This window comes from Azolla caroliniana, unplaced genomic scaffold, assembly GCF_043228905.1.
Source record: "Azolla caroliniana isolate FFs.n. ecotype wild unplaced genomic scaffold, voAzoCaro1.0.p SCAF_12, whole genome shotgun sequence".
Classification (NCBI taxonomy): domain Eukaryota; kingdom Viridiplantae; phylum Streptophyta; class Polypodiopsida; order Salviniales; family Salviniaceae; genus Azolla; species Azolla caroliniana.
In genome coordinates this window covers 3,926,352-3,941,226 of record NW_028230447.1, presented here as the reverse complement: position 1 = coordinate 3,941,226, position 14,875 = coordinate 3,926,352, and the positions used below count along the sequence as shown (strand labels likewise).

The 14,875-nt window shown below is 36.4% G+C and overlaps 1 protein-coding gene across 1 annotated transcript; it reads right to left on the bottom strand.

Annotated features, from left to right (window-relative positions):
* Positions 1-7,761: 7,761 nt before the first annotated feature.
* LOC147856867 (putative pectinesterase 53) lies at positions 7,762-13,722 on the bottom strand. The gene is made up of 5 exons (XM_087328521.1): positions 12,817-13,722; positions 11,039-11,240; positions 9,463-9,669; positions 8,703-8,941; positions 7,762-8,242 (listed from the first exon to the last, which is right to left on the bottom strand). The coding sequence occupies exons 1-5, from the start codon at positions 13,566-13,568 to the stop codon at positions 8,092-8,094; spliced, it is 1,551 nt and encodes a 516-aa protein (XP_087184647.1). The 5' UTR covers positions 13,569-13,722; the 3' UTR covers positions 7,762-8,091.
* Between the last annotated feature and the right edge of the window lie 1,153 nt (positions 13,723-14,875).

Genomic DNA, 14,875 nt, shown 5'->3' with positions numbered 1-14,875 from the left:
CATACATTCCTTCAAGTGATGCCACAAAAAAATCGGTCATTTTCAACCTTTGGACGTACAAGAAGAAAGTTGCTTTCGATATGTTGCATGTTGTCAATATTCCGAGTTAGTAAGATTTAGTAATAGATGGATTTACTATCTACATATTGTTGGAGTTAATGAGAGTGAAGGTGTAAGACTAGGTAGTGAACACCCCACACATTGGCATTGCAACAAAACTAGGTAGGGTTAATGAGTAGTTTTTGCGGAACGCAAAATTTAAGTGAAAGAAAACAATGATGCATGATAGAGAAGCAGAGAGAAGAAGACCGGACAGGACAACAAGGACTATACCAAACCAACTACACAATTATTCTTATTAATACACACAAGACATATGTTATGAGACCCCTCCCCCATCTTAAGCCTTACTTTAGATCATTTTATAATAGGGCTGAAGGAGGGTACACAATAGATAGGTGTGACAATTATCCCCTCCACCCAATGTGCATTGATTACAACAATCTCCTATCAAAGGCCAAATAACTAAGAGATAAACCTATTATGCCTATCAGTGACTTAGATCCACCTCCTCAATTTGCTTAAATACAATCTGCCACCTAATTGGGCATGTTAAAAAGATTACAAAGAAAATGGGGTTTGTGCATATTCACATCACATCAATCCACAACAATGGGTCTATGAAGACCTCTTGGAGCAACGTGATGCGGCCGAGTAGTTGTTTAACACCGACAACAGAAAATGCACAATAGAGAAAAATATAGAACAAGCAGACGCAGAGAGTTTTTGGCGGCATAATTAGTTTTGCATCACCTTTGACCTATATACATCCTACTATTTGTGGGAATTACAATTTTGGCCTTTCACACTATGTAACAATCTCCCACTAAAGGCCAAAATATGGCAAAATTGATGGGAAGATTGTAGAAGATTTAAACCTCCTACTTGATGAACATGCTACACATATATGCACAATGGAAATTTTGTGTAACCTGAAGAACTAAGTGATTCCCATCAAGTGACAACAATGCTCCAACACATAATGCGGTAGAGCTTTGGACAATGCATCTACAACATTTTGTCGAGAAACAACCTTCTCAAGACTGATGCAACCAAAACTATGCATTCTTGGATGAAATGGTATTGCACTAGAATGTGCTTGGTCTTCACATGATACACCCGATTTTTAGCCAACACAATGGCACTTTGACTGTCACAAAACAATGTGTACAAGCTGAGGTATACCTATGTCGCAGGCTAGCCTATAAAGCCATACAACTTCCTTACATGCCTCACTAGTTTCAATATACTTTGTTTTTGGAGTGGACAAAGGAATACATTCTTTCAAGAAACAACCTTCTCAAGACTGATGGAACCAAAACTATGCATTCTTGGATGAAATGGTATAGCACTAGAATGTGCTTGGTCTTCACATGATACACCCGATTCTTAGCCAACACAATGGCACTTTGACTGTCACAAAACAATGTGTACAAGTTGAGGTATACCTATGTCGCAGGCTAGCCTATAAAGCCATACAACTTCCTTACATGCCTCACTAGTTTCAACATACTTTGTTTTTGGAGTGGACAAAGGAATACATTCTTGGAGGCGAGATCTCCAAGATATGGCGCCTCTTATAAACTAAAAGATGTACTCTAAAGTAGACTTTTGACTATCAAAACAATCAGCATAATAGAGTCCATATATCCAATAATAGATACATTTCTGCCACCCAAACATAGAAAGTTATCCTAATGCCACTTAAATGTCTCAATATCATCTTAATTTCCCAGTGTTTCTTACCATGGTTGATAAAAATCTGCTTAGAGCCCCCACTGTGAATGCAATGTCTAGCCTAAAGGCTATCATAACGTACATGACGCTACCAACGACTGACTGGTAAGGAATTTTGCCCATGAACTCCTTTTCATCATCAGATTTGGGGCATTCACTTTACTTAATTTTACATGCATAGATAATGGTGTACTCAAAGATTTTGCACTCTTCATATTAAACCTCTTGAGTATTTTGGATATATACTTAAATTGAAACAAATAAATGCATCCATTACTAGTCCTACCATGAGTAATACACATGCCAAGAATGTATTTTGCATTTCCCAAAATTTTCAAGTCAAATGTTTGACTCGGTTTTTTCTTTAGCTTGGACATGTCATACTTGTTTACCGACGATGATCATGCCATCTACATAGAGTATTAAAATCACATATGTGCTATCTAGATATTTCTTCATATATAGACATGAGTTTTCATTGCTTCTATTATAATATTGGGACCTCATAAACGCATCAAATTTTTTATACCACTTTTGAGGAGATTGCATAAGACTATACAAACATTTCTTAAGTTTCATACCAAATGCATTTTTCCATGAACCTTGCCTTGTAACCCTTCAGTTCTTCCATATAAATCTCTCATCAAGATATCCATGCAAAAAAACAGCTTTTACATCCATTTGAAATAAGTCAAAATCTTTTTTTCTAACAAATGAGAGCATCATGCATGACATAGTCATCTTGACTACTGGAGAGAAGATTTCATTGATCAACTCCTTGTTCTTGCTAAGAGCCTTTTGCCACAGTACAAGCTTTATACTTAGGAAGAGCATTATCAGATATATATTTGTACTTCTACACCCTTTTTATATGGCAATGCTAAATTCATACCTTTTGGTGAAGGCACCAAATCTTAAGTTTCAATCTTATGAATACTACCCAATTCACGATGCATTGCATGCTACCACTTACAATGATCATGAACTATTATGGCTTCATGATAACATGATGGTTCACCGACATCTATTAGCATTACAAAATCAGTAAATTTGCTAGGTGGTTTGGAGACATATTATCGTAATGTGGGAAGTGAACATGATTAAACAAATTAAATTAAATATATATAAAAGATTGAATGACAAGGCAAAGATATGACAAGAAGGACAATAAGATGAACTTAAAGAAAATACTAATTAGATCAATCGTCAAAGAGCTTGTGATATGAATGAAAGGGCAAGGGTTCAAACCTCATAATGGAAGATGAAGAGACAAAGTTGATCTATAGTAAACAATGTGTATGGTCATGATATGTGATAAAAATGAAAAAGGGAGATAAAGTTCCTCTGTAAGTTTTTTTTTTCCATAAAAATATCCTCCATTGGTATTAAAATGAAAGTGGCCAGGGGCATTATACAAATAGAATATAATCTATGCCATCTCAACAATTATAGATCATCCGAGAACGGACCAAAGATAAGTGATATCATTTGGCAAGATACCTTCTTGCCTGATTCGATCAAAGCATTTTAGTGCCTTGTCATGAACACCGTACTCTACATAGCCTTGTTGAGAGTGCAACCATCATTTTCTTAAGTGAGATAGGAAGATTTCTATTTGATTTATCCATTACATAGAATAACTTTGATGACCTTTCCCTTTGAAGGCCAAAATCACTATCTAAGAAAGTTCATGCATAAGTTGAGCCTCCACGTCATGATACAAAAAGAAACTTTCTGGTTAGGGCCCTCTTAAAACCTATAAAAGGGATAGGAGAGCTCATTGTTTGGGTTACAAATTTTGTATCAAGGCAGAAGCGTTGTTGAAATCTCAAACGAGCTTGGAGTAGGGAATCATTGATGATAAGAGGAAACAAAGTTGTCTTGATGGTCTTCTAAACAAAACTTGAGAATATCCCTCGGAGTCCTAAGTTCTACCACAAATCTTACATCTCTAAATTGCTTTTTCTATCTACTATTTCTAAGCCACTCATTGTAACGGAGTCGAGTTGTTACTCATTGTATGATTCTATTTCATGAGTCGTCACTGAACTTCGTCATTTGATTATTATATAATGTAGGTTCTATTAAAACTATGATCTATTATTATTCACTTTCAAACAAGGATTGTATTAGAGTTTTCGGTTTGTAATTTCAATTTCGAGGCAAGATTTGTGAAAATACGAGTCCTCAAATTACTACTTCGCAAAACTCACACCGTTGACAATAAGAGTTTGTAGTGAAGTTCGTGCTAGATCTTCCGGAGCGCGATTCTAATCATCAAGTCAAAAGTTAGTGAATTAAACATTCTACTCGTCCAACCTTATCCACCTCAAATCTTCTCCTCTTCCAATGTCAAGATTGAGAATAAAATAATAATATGTGTATATAGGATAGGCCTAATATGCCACATAGATGTATTTGTATCAGGAAAGATTTGACCACGTTTAAGATTTGAACCATTGTATTTACAAATAGAGTAACTATGATTAAGTGCTGCATTTCTAATAGATAGAATTTACGTATGAATACATTGTAAAAAACCCACTAAGGCAAACCGTTAGGACACTAAACCAAATATGTATAGGTGTCACAAGTTGCTTGAAGTTTCCAACACAAAAATTCAAGCGCACAACCCATCCTCTCTAGTTCAAGTCCCTAGTGGTGTCATTCACGTTTCACACACATGTGCATAATTTCACGACAATGCATAGATCTCCTTAATGTTTCCTAAGCTTGAATACCATCAAGTTGTGCATGGGAAACATCTATCTTAACATCACGATGGTGAGCATCATCATTCTAGGCATTATCATGCTAGTTAGCAATATTTTTACGTGGTTGACCACATATAGAAGCATCTACATTAGTGGAAATGTTTTTTTACATTAAAAAAATGTATAATATCCTTAAATAACACTTTTCTCACTTTGACTTCTTTTATGGGTTACTTATACTTTGATTCAAAACAACATCGCTACTTCTGACTATAGTATGTGTTATGTGTGTCAAGATCCCATAAGTGATTTCAAAGTGCCCATTTATTCCATAACCAAGAAGAATGCAATTTGTACATTTATAATCCAATTTCTATCTTAGTTATTTCGAAACATGCACATATGCTTCACATCCAAAGACTCTAATATGATCATAGTGCAATGTCTTGCTTGTCCACAATTCTTGTCCCACTTCTAGGTCTATGGGCCATGGTTATGTTCAATGATAGGGCCTTGACACAATGTGCTTCGTCACTTTCTTAGATGATGCCTCTAGGAAAGTTTGGGTCTATCTGATTAATGAAAAGTATGATGTATACCCTACTTTCATAAAATGCCTTGCTTCGGTAGAGTTGGAATAGGGTATAAAGCTTAAGACTTTAGGTTCAAACAATGGAAATGAGTATACCCACTCATCCACATAACCATTGGATCTTCCTCACACGGATGTTTATGCCCCTATGCCCACAAGATCTTCGGGTGGTGTAGTGTGCTTCATCACCTTCATAGATGATGCCAGGAAAGTTTGGGTCTATATGATTAATGTAAAGGATGATGTATAACCAACTTTCATAAAATGCATTGCTTCTGTTGAGTTGGAAAAGGGCATAAAGCTTAATGTTTTACATTTGAACAATGGAGGTGAGTATAACCCTCATGAATTTGGTGACTTTTGTAAGTTTAGAGACATTCAGAGAGAGTTTACAACTCCTTGCACCCCCTATCCAAAACAATGTTGTAGACATGATGAATAGAACCATCCAAAATAGGGTTGGCAAGTTTAAAGTGAAGAAGACAATGAGAAGAGGAAAATAAGAGAGAAATACGAGGAAATTGACAATGTATTAGCAATGAGAACAAGGGTTACAAGAATATGCCCAAGACTTGCATTGATCTGGAATGGTTCATCAATACTAGAATACATGCTTATATAACATGGTTTGGACACGTGCATGCTCGCCACCTCATGGGGATGCATGATCGATCGCCACTTGGCATTCATGCAAGTATGACACTTGGCAATCATATGTTAGCCCATGCGAGGTGGTGAGATTTCACAGTATTGTATATTTATTCTAATGATATAAAGAAAATTATAAAAATATTATGTATAATATAATCCATCCTAGTAGTTGAGGTTAAATATCTTTTTTTAAGAGGCCATTGGTTCAAATCTCTATTATGAGTTTCGAGTTTTGGTATATGTTTATAACACACTGCATCATCCAAAGATCTTGTGGGCATAGTTCCATAAACATCCATGTGAAGAAGATCCAATGGTTGAGTGGGTGAGTTGATGTGGGTCTTATGTGCATTTCTAGTTTTGCTTGCTATGTTGGCAAAGTTCACAAAATGCAAAATTAGAAAATGACAATTTAGATAAGTGGCCAAAATGGGAACGAATTCCTATGCCATTTTGTGTCATATGGCCTAAATGACCAATGCAAATACATGTCATAATTATTCTATGACAAATAAAAGATGTTCCTTATGATGAATGAGTAGTGGATATAGGGAACTGACTTTATTCCCCTGGTATGCAAAAAGATTGGGAAGCAAATATTACCTTACAACCATTGTCATCAACTAACCAACATATATCAAACTTTGTTGGTTGGGGGAAATGACATACATTTTCATGTTATAGTAAGTACTAAGAACCATCACTAAAACGTATTGAAATATCTCCAATACCAATCACATCACATTGATGTGAGTCTCTAAGTCTAACTTTGCCAAGTGACTTGGTTTCTTAACATGTGAACCACTCTCTATATTGAGTCACATGAAATGATGCATCAAAGTTCTATAGCCATATATGGGAGGCAAATAATACCATATTCACCCCAACATGTGTTCTAGCATCATCTAAGACCAAAATATCTTGTCTCATCACATGTTGCGTTTATTTCCTCTATCTCCACTGATGATGAGGATGTAATCATAAACTGAAATTTTGTTAATGTTGATGTAATCACACTTGCTATTCTCTCATTCCAAGAGAATTACCTATATATGTTACATGATACTTCAATTATTGAATTTGCCAAGAAAAAGAGAATTGCTCGTAAGAATTTTAATAAATCAGTTTACATTTTTTTACTTGTCCTTAATACATGTAGAGTAATAGGAGGATCACCAATAAGAATTTTGAAATGAGAAGTTTGCGTACATTAATGTTCACCTCCTTCTCCATTCATTTAACTATGTTAATTGGAGATGCCTTTGAAATATCTTACTCATTCTCCTATTCATTACTAGATTATTCCTAACTTCTATGTATAATTCCATAGATAGAGCTCTATCTAAACCTAGCTTCAGTTCTGTTCAGTGTTGATTACATGTTATCAAATGTTGATTATGATTTACTTTAACTATTATTTGTAGTTTTATTTTAATTTTCTCCATTTGTTTAAAGTACTTTATGTTCTTTGCTGTATCACCCTCTCTCTCTTCGTTGCAGCATATCTAGTTTTTAAATATTTACAAGATGTGCTTCAACAATAATTTACATCATCTAAATGCAGGCTAATGATCCCAATGGGTATTGCCCCTAGGTGCTTACATGGCCATGATATTTTTTTAAGAAGTTTGTCTCTTTTACCTAATGATTTCGCATCCTTCTTTTACTATACAGCACATAGCATAACACCTTGAAGTCATAAGTTAGAGTAGTACGAATGCATTACTCTTAATTTTTTCTTATACAACTATCATTTCATTATGTTATCCTAATTAATAAGTCAAGTTTCCTTTTTATTTATTGCTTATTGCCATGTTGACATAAATTGGGGTTCTAGTGAAATCACCACTGACCCATGATGTGTATTATTACTTTAGATCAGGGAATTAGAATTTTGGTTTGTCAAATTTTTGCATAAACACACATCATGCAGACATATTACTATATAGTTGCAAGCCCATAGGTCTCCTTCCCTGTTTAGTATACTTTAAATAAGTATTATTCATTGCACATCAAACATGCATTCCAGTTTTATGAATGTGCTTGACTGCAAGCCTCCACTTTGGAATTTTTGTGAGGCCCATCCCTACTCTAGTTTCAAGTATTAAGGTTCTTTCTAAAGAATTAGAAAGAAATAGAGAAAATGTATACTCTTTCTTTCATGTTCCTCACTAATTCCGTATGTTCTCTTTCAAAATAGTACTCAATATATAAAATCTTTCTGTGTGCTATCTAAATAATTTGGGAAACAACGCTATTATCACTTTATTTATACCTTTACAATTTGTTGACAAATGGAAGGTACAATCTTAGTTGAATGTGACAAGACTAAATCTTTTATTCATAGGGAAGCCATTCATCACCTTGGACAAAGCTTATGTCTACGAATGGTGCAGCCTCGGACCCATTGAGTTGATGAGACCAAGATACACGCCCTAATGTTTCAGAACCTGGACCAGTGCAATTGAACTCGCCGTAGTAAACCGTTCTACAAAGATGCACAACAAAGAAGAGATTAAATGCAAAGAATTATGTAATGCTGGCTCTTCTTTGCAAATGTAGTGATTGAATCAACCTTAGAAGCCTATAAGAATGACTTGCAGTCTCAAGTGGCAGAACATGAGATTCCAAATAAATTTGAGAACGGACAAACAAATGAATTTCCCAGGAAATAACCAAGTAGCAAGTTTTGTTGAGTAGTATATTTACTGATTCTACTTAATGTGAGAGCATACCCAGCTCTACTTTCTAGACCATTTTCCAAGTGAACAGTGAGAATCAAACCCTATAAAATTCAAATAAACATATTCCCCCATCAATCTAATTAATTGAACATGCAGAAGACCCTTTGGTTCTGTTCCACCATAGCGCAATACCAAAAGCAATCCATAACGATCCATATTGGTTTTACATGCTGCAGATCAGATTATACATTAACGAGTACTTACCTTTCCTTGCTTGAATCTCCCCAATTATGCCATCCATTAGGATCTATGTTTGCGTCCATGTAGCAAGAGGCATAGACTACCCGGGAGAAAGGCCCCCATGCTCTGCCCAAATACACGTCAATATCTTGATTGCTGCCTGTGATGTTGCATCCCACAAATGAGAATCCTGTATCATCGCTTGAATTTTGTCTCTTCTGTGCTGTTATAAAGCCAGATCCTACTGAATAAACCTCACATTCCTGCACTAGACAAGTCATTATCAAATGCCACCTCAAATAAATTATTCCTATTCCATGTCACTGGCTACCATAATACGATCACTACTAATTGCAGGAGGAGCAGAAAGATCAAATGCAATCTCTGAGTTCTCTCGTTAATTTTCGACCCCTTGTTTAAAAAGCATTACAACTCGAAAAACAACTAAGCTACCTTTTTACAAATACTCGAACTTCTAATTTAAGCGATCATAATTCAAATATTTATAGCTCTATTGGAAAGCTTAGTTGAAAGGCTTTAAACGTAGGAAACTAAGCTTCTTTTGAATGACTACTTCACAATCCTAATTTAATCATAGTTATAATTTCTGTGAATACTTTTTCTTTTTTCTTCTCTACTATGTTTTCTCTCTATAATTAGTTTCGAAATCATAATTCACCCTATGTTTGGAAATAAGAGGCAGTACATTACATTGTGATCCACTCTTTACTTTTAAGTAGATTCATATGCAGATTTATGGAGATTGATGGCACAGATTAATTACTCTGTATAGTGACAGTCCATCACCAAATATAAAATCAATCGATCCTTCGATGTAGCAGTTCCTGAAGTAATGGCGACCTCTATGATCATACAAGGTATCCTGTTTTCCTCTAAACTTGCAATCATAGAATGCCACTTGATCCCCTGAAACTTGCAATGCCACAGCTTGTCCACCGGTCATACCACCATCAGGAGCAGGTGCTGTGTTCTAATTGAATTAAGAAGCCAATATAAATATTTGTAGAGAATTGCAAAATTAAACCTACCATGTACAGAAATGTTCACATAATTTACGTGAAGCATCAATTTACTTCAAATAGTTTACAATCGGACAGGATGTTTCATGAGTAAAATATATGGCCCGTTTCTCAATACAAAATTTCGAGAACGTTTTCTACTTGGTAAAATATATGAACTGTTTCTCTATTCACAGAAGTAGAGGATGTTCCTTTGGAGATTCCCTACAGCTGTCCAAGTTTAAATAGATAACTTTCTGTTATTTTATTACATGGAGAAAGCACGCATGTGCGGTATACATATCTTAGGCTCGACGCAAGAAGATGTAGTTATTGTGCCAAATTGGTTATAACAGCATATAAATTCTGTTGCAAAACAGTAATAAGCTCTAGAAGTAGTAATGATATGGTGATGAGTCAGTACAAATAGTAAGCACTCAGGCTTAATGCAAACCAGTAATTAGCTATGGCAATGAGTAACTGGATTCTATCTAAAACAGTATATAAGGCTTAAACACACAGGCTAAAATGTAAGAAATGTCAATCAAACATGGAAGACAGTTGTAATGAAAACCAGGATGTCAAAGCCTCTAGAGACAATGTAATTGTAAGCTTGTGGAAGATGATATCATTTTTCACTATGGCCCATAGCATAAATTTTGAGTTAAACCGTTATAATCGAGTCACAAAAGACAAGGAAAGTTTTTTCAAATGCATTTAAGTTTAAGTATTAGGTCAATTAATGCCTTACTTTTTGTTCTATTAATCCTACGACTCCCAGAATCAAACAACTTAGGGAAGTGAAGTGTTAATAAAGTTGTTTGTGAGTGTGCCATGTAATCAATCATTGGTTAATGGCACATTACTTAATTGCAATGTATTCATTCTTGTTGTATGGTCTAAATAATATCGATCATGTGGCACACTAAATAAATATGGCGAAATTATTGGCACATTACTAAATCAGTGCCATTTTGCTTTACCAATGTAGATTAGCTAGGGGTTCATTACTCTTGATTAAGCAGCAGCACAATACTAATTAACACCTATATCTTGATTAATTGCAACACATTACCTGATTAAGGCATTTGATTTCGGTGGTTTCAGAATTAATTAACCAAGAAGAGTGGGATGCTGGAAAACACAACAGAAAGTGTGGGATTTTTGGCATATACGTTTAAAATAAGTGGCATTTCAAGAAAGTTCCCCTTAAAAACATTCCCTACCTGGAAAGTTAAACTTCTGGTGATGAGATTGACTCCATTGACGGCACAAATACAAAAGAATGTGTGGAATCTTGGCATGTTACAATTTTCCTTTATAAATAATAGAGCTCCTGACCTGGAAAGTTAAACCTCTGGCGATGAAATTGGCACCATTGACCGCAACAGTTGCACTGTGGAAGGTGCCTAGAGGTCGACCTGGCCCAAACTTTTGAGACGCGGCCGTAGCAGCAGTATCATGCCAGCTGATCGTTGTCTGATCACTCCCTAAACCTTGCAGCCTGATGAAAGGTTTATTGTGCGGGAAAACTACCTTCTCTCTGTGAAATATATATGCATATGTGAAGCAGTTTAATCAAACTGAGCAGAAAATTAGGTAATTTCTGGTGAGGTTTCTATACCTATATTAATTATTGTGATACAACAAAGGAAGATAAATTAATTAGGAATGAGTTAAGTACATTAACGTGACATTGGATTGGATAATCATCAGTTTAGATGAATGCGTCAAAAGAAAGAGTTCCAGAAAGTGTGACATTATATTGAATAATTAGTGGTTATTAAGTACGGATCAAATTTCCTAACTCCTGACTAGGTTCCTTTATTTATGTTAATCATTGAGGAACAACACAGGAACATAAATCAATTAAGAATCCACTATGCCAAAGAACTACACATATCATGACATCACATCGATTAATCACATGTTTAATATAGCTGAGCTGTAACTTTGGTAATTTCTGACTAGGTTTCTTTATCAATATGCGGCACGGATGACCAACAAAGGAAGATAAATCACTGCGAAAGACATGAACAGAAGGAACTAGAAATAGTGCATTTAGCACTGAAATGGGCAAGCAGTTAACAATGGAGCTCAAATTTGGTAGAAGAACAAATAGGAATGCATAAAAAAGGACTAGTACAAAATGCAATAAGGTTTTCTGTGGGGGAGGTAAACCACATTTTCTGTGTAAAATGAAGCAGTTTACAGTGGAGATCAAATTTGATAACTCCTGAGATTTCTTGATCTTTGCTAATTATGGAATAGAAATGTATTAAGAGAAAGAACTACACAGTACAGTTCGTATACATTAAAGGACAGGCGACCTTCTCTCTGTGAAATTATCAAGCAGTTTAAGATGGAGATCAAATTTGGTAGTTTCTTGATGTACTATAGAGCATACGCACCAACTGTCAGGAGATTGAAACCAATACCTACACTGAAGATGTCGTGGCTTATGAGGATGCGCAATAAAATCATGTTATACGAGATTTCCCTGCAAAAATTGCAAGATGATATATAGTATGTTGTATAAGGACCATACATCACTCTTGGTCCCCGGCCTAAATTCTTTCCTTCTGATTGCTTCTCAATTTTTCAAAAAAAAAAGTGATTTTCTTCAAGAATTGTCAATCTTCACATGGATATGCCACCAAATCCATGCACATCCTATATTAAACACGGACATGGATCAATGCATCGTTGTTAAAAACGGTGATTTGCTTCAAGAATTGCCAATCTTCACATGGATATGCTACCAAACCCATGCACATCCTTTGTTAAACAAGGACATGAATCAATGCATTGTTGTTAAAAACAGTGATTTGCTTCAAGAACTGTGAATCTTTACATGGATAAATCAATGAAGTTCATACGCATTTTATATTAAATACAGACGACAATCCATCCATATTATGGACATTGCAATGTGGAATTATTTCTACGCATCACAATTAACGCAGCTTGATTTTTCCATGATCAAATTTTCTCTTCGCATCTTTAAACCTTTACCATTGATCGGCCTTTTTCTGGAAATTTAATCTAAGATAATAGAATAGGAATGAAAGTGAAGAGTTTACATTTTAGAAATGATAATTAATAAGAGGGAAACTTACTCAAAGAGACCTCCTGCGACAAGAATAGTGTAGATATGTGTGTTGTTGATAGGAATGGAATTCACTGCTGCCTGAATGGTGCGAAAATGACCAAATCCAGACTGATCTACAATGATGAGTCGGGTAGCGTTGTAGAATCGAGCATCCATGGAAGCTCGAGAAAGACGAAAACCTGCACCTGAGTTGTGATAGAGATTATTACCATCAGTTCTCGAAATAGCACTAGACATTGGCGGTGCAGATGAACCATATGAGTCTTCGTCGCTGTTTTCTTCTGCGGGATATTCATTACTGTAAATATCGTTGCCAGAAGGCGGAGAAGCTATTGGCGTACTATTATAGTCAAGGTCGACATCTTCCTGAGAGGAGCTATGGAAGCTTGAAGTAGGCTTACCTATAGGAATGACGGAGGAGGAAGAAGAAGCAAACGATCCTGTAGGTTCTGCAACATTAGAAATGGCTCTTCTGTGTGGTGTAGAAAAGGAAGGTTTTCTTCGCGGATCAAGGTCAAGCCTGCGCGGATTCGATGTTAGAATGGACGAAGTTGACTGATTGATCTGCAGTTTCTGATGGATGTGGTGATGATGATGGCTATGGCTATGGCTATGGCTATGGCGATGAAGATGAAGATGAAGATGAAGCTGATGATGGAGATCCCTTGCAGCAGGTGGGAGGTCACGGAGAAGGAAGAGAGGGTGCAAATGCAGAGAGATGAGGACGACCAAGATCAGGTAGAGCATGATGATCGACATGATCGTCTTCGTCTTCGTCTTCTTCTTCTACTCCACTGTGTAATTTTCATCGCCAAGACAAACGAGAGGAAGAAGAAGAAGAAGAAGAAGAAGAAGGTGGTTAAGAGCTTCTGAAATGCTGCCATGGTTTTTTGCAGACTCACACTCTTTTTCATTCCTTCTTTGTGTTCGTCGTATCTTTTCCCCCGGGGAAGGAAGGTCTTCAGAGTTCAAAAAATGTTTATAAAAAAGGTCAGGTGTAAATAAGCCCCCTTTCCCATGAGACCCCCCCCCCCCCCTTCCCACCTAATTGCCATCTAAAACACACAAAACACGCTGGCCCTTCCCCGCGATTGTGAAGGGGTTTAGGGTTTTAGGGTCTAGGGTTGATCGTGATCGACCGATCAATCGCTTCACTCGTGTGTTTTGCAGCACGTTTTGGCTATACTCTTCACACGGCCAAATAAGAGCACCGATATGATTGATGATACAAAGAAGCTTATATGAGTGATGATGATGTAAGGACATGACGAAAGGCACGTGTTGATCATTCGTTTTCCTATCTTATGAATTGTCACCCTCCACATGGCCCGACAAATGAGATAGCTCGAGTAACATAGCAAAACCAATAGTAGGATGTTGATACGATTACTAATACAACGAAATTGATATATGCGATGATGTAAGGACATGATGAAAGTCAAGTGTTGATCATTCATTGCCTATGGTATGATTGTTACCCTCCACGTGAGATAGCTTCACTAACATACCATATCAATCGTAGGAAACCTTGTAGGTTCCTCTTTGCATGAATACATGAGTCTTGGCCTTGTCCCAATGACAACCCTTTGACCATTGTTGTGGCCGAGTTAACATATTTTGTCATTTTCTCCACATCAACTCATGTAACTGGCTTGTAATATGGACCAAGTATTGACGACCTTGCCGGCTCCATTTGGTCTTCCCTAGGACCCATTCTACTTTGTTTGGAGTTGGTGAGTGTTTTCCTCTTGCGAACCACTTGGAATCAACGGCTCTGTTTAGCTTGAATCGAACCATTAAACCAAATTTAAATGGTTTGGTAGTTCGGTTTAGTTTAGGCTTTGGTTTCCTTAAATGGTTTGAGCTCAGTTTGGGATGGCTCAAGTTGAGCCGAGCAAAACCAAAGCGATTCCTAAACCGATTAAGGCTTAATCGGCTTGGCTAAACCGGGCCCTAAACATATTTAGGCTTACCCGATTTCGCCAAACAGGTTAGCCTTAACCGGTTTAGGAATCTGTTTAGTTCATGTTTGGAAACTCCCAAACCTATTGGGACAAAACTGAACC